Source organism: Naegleria gruberi (genome assembly GCF_000004985.1).
Source record: "Naegleria gruberi genomic scaffold NAEGRscaffold_505, whole genome shotgun sequence".
In the NCBI taxonomy this organism is placed as follows: domain Eukaryota; phylum Heterolobosea; class Eutetramitea; order Acrasida; family Naegleriidae; genus Naegleria; species Naegleria gruberi.
In genome coordinates this window covers 2,764-4,465 of record NW_003162985.1, presented here as the reverse complement: position 1 = coordinate 4,465, position 1,702 = coordinate 2,764, and the positions used below count along the sequence as shown (strand labels likewise).

General features: G+C 34.8%; 1 protein-coding gene across 1 annotated transcript in view; it reads left to right on the top strand.

Moving 5' to 3' along the window:
- Positions 1 to 53: 53 nt before the first annotated feature.
- NAEGRDRAFT_76850 (uncharacterized protein) overlaps positions 54 to 1,702 on the top strand; it is a gene marked incomplete at both ends in the record, with an annotated part of 2,925 nt that continues 1,276 nt past the window's right edge. The window contains 3 exons of the mRNA XM_002668194.1: positions 54 to 241; positions 457 to 728; positions 1,180 to 1,633. Of these exons, the coding sequence (XP_002668240.1) occupies positions 56 to 241; positions 457 to 728; positions 1,180 to 1,633 (912 nt within the window). The remainder of the gene's footprint in view (positions 242 to 456; positions 729 to 1,179; positions 1,634 to 1,702) is intronic.

The following is a 1,702-nucleotide window of genomic DNA, read 5'->3' as shown; positions in this document are numbered from 1 at the left end:
AAGACGTGTCTTGTTAGTTTTTGTAAGTTTTAGAAGTTTAACAATTCTACTAGAATCATCTTGCTTTCTTTTCACACCTCCAGAAGAAGTAGAAGAAGAAGAAGAGGAGGAAGACTCTTTTGGTACAGTGTTGACATCTTTTGAAGCCTTTGGTGGTGATTTTTTTGGTGAGGTTGATGAAGCCTTTGTTGGCGATTTTGTTGTTGATGAAGACTCACTTGATGATGCTGGCTTCTTTCTAGTAGATGTTTGTTTCTTCTTTTTGGTTGTAGTGATATTTTGTGAAGGCTTGATATTTGGTGAAGATGATTCAGAGTTATCACTTTCTTGCGAATTGAGTTTTGACATTTTTTTTGGCTATTATTGGATCAATTTGTTACTATTGTGAGTGGATCTTGTAATATTTAGCGCCTTATTTCAAAGCCTAAAAAAATGGGGAAAATACCAACACAAAAGAACGCTCAATACGTTCGAAAATATCGATCAAAACGAAAGGCTGAAAAATTAGGGCAAGAAATTCTTTATCAAACAACAACTACAAGTGATGAAGATGAAGTTGAATTCAGAACAGAAGTAGATGAGGAAGATTTAATGGTGGATGATGATTTGATTGAGAGCGAGATTGGTTCTGATAACACCTCGGAATCAGATGATGAGGATGAATTCATAATGGATCAACTAGAAGAGGAAGAAGAAGCAAATCTTAACAGATCGGCATCTATTGGTGAGTGTGTTTGATGATATTGGAGGCTTTGATCAAGCTTTTGAAACCATTCCTAATTTTCATGTTGATAATGATGAAAGTCTAAACAAGCCTATTCATAATGATGCTTCATTGAGTTTGGGTTCATTTATCACCGTTATTCTCTTTCTCATAATTACAATGAAAATCGGTACTAGTAAGATTGACATTCTACTCAAAACACTCAATTTACTACTCCCTCAAGATAATATCATTCCAAAGACAAGAACACAGCTTTTCAAATTTATTCCATTCATGGACTCAATGCAACGAGTATATTATTGTAAACATTGTGAATGTTGTTGCAATAATTCAACATGCTCTTCATGTGGAAGGAAAAATACAACACACTTTCTTTATCATAGTCTTCGGGAGCAATTTGAAGAAAGATGTAAAGATCCTATCTATTGTGAGCAATTAGAATATTACAAAACTAGACGGAATGATACTGATAATATTATGGACGTATTCGATGGTTCTGTTATTAAGGATAAGATTCAACTTCATGGCAATTCAAATCAAATCTTTTTGCAGGTGAATTGGGATGGAGCGAGTCCTTTTTCATCCTCTAAATGGAGCATGTGGCCTATTTATGTTGTTGTTCAAAACTTGCCACCAGAGGTTAGATATAATCCGGAAAATCTCTTTATGGTTGGTCTTTGGTACGGAAAGACAAAACCAGGAAATGTCTTTCTCGACTATTTTGTACAAGACGTCAAGAGTATGGAGAATAATGAAGTGATTATCAATAATGGTTCATGGTTTGTGAACTTTTGTTCAATAGTATGTGATTTGCCAGCAAAGGCTATTGCATATTGCATGAGTGCTTTTAATGGTTTATTTGGTTGTGGATTTTGTTTAAATAGTGGTCACAGTATTCAACGTAGATGGGTTTTCACTATTACAAACAAGCAATACAAGTGTACTCCTCGTGAAGAACAAGATTCCAAAGCAGCGGCC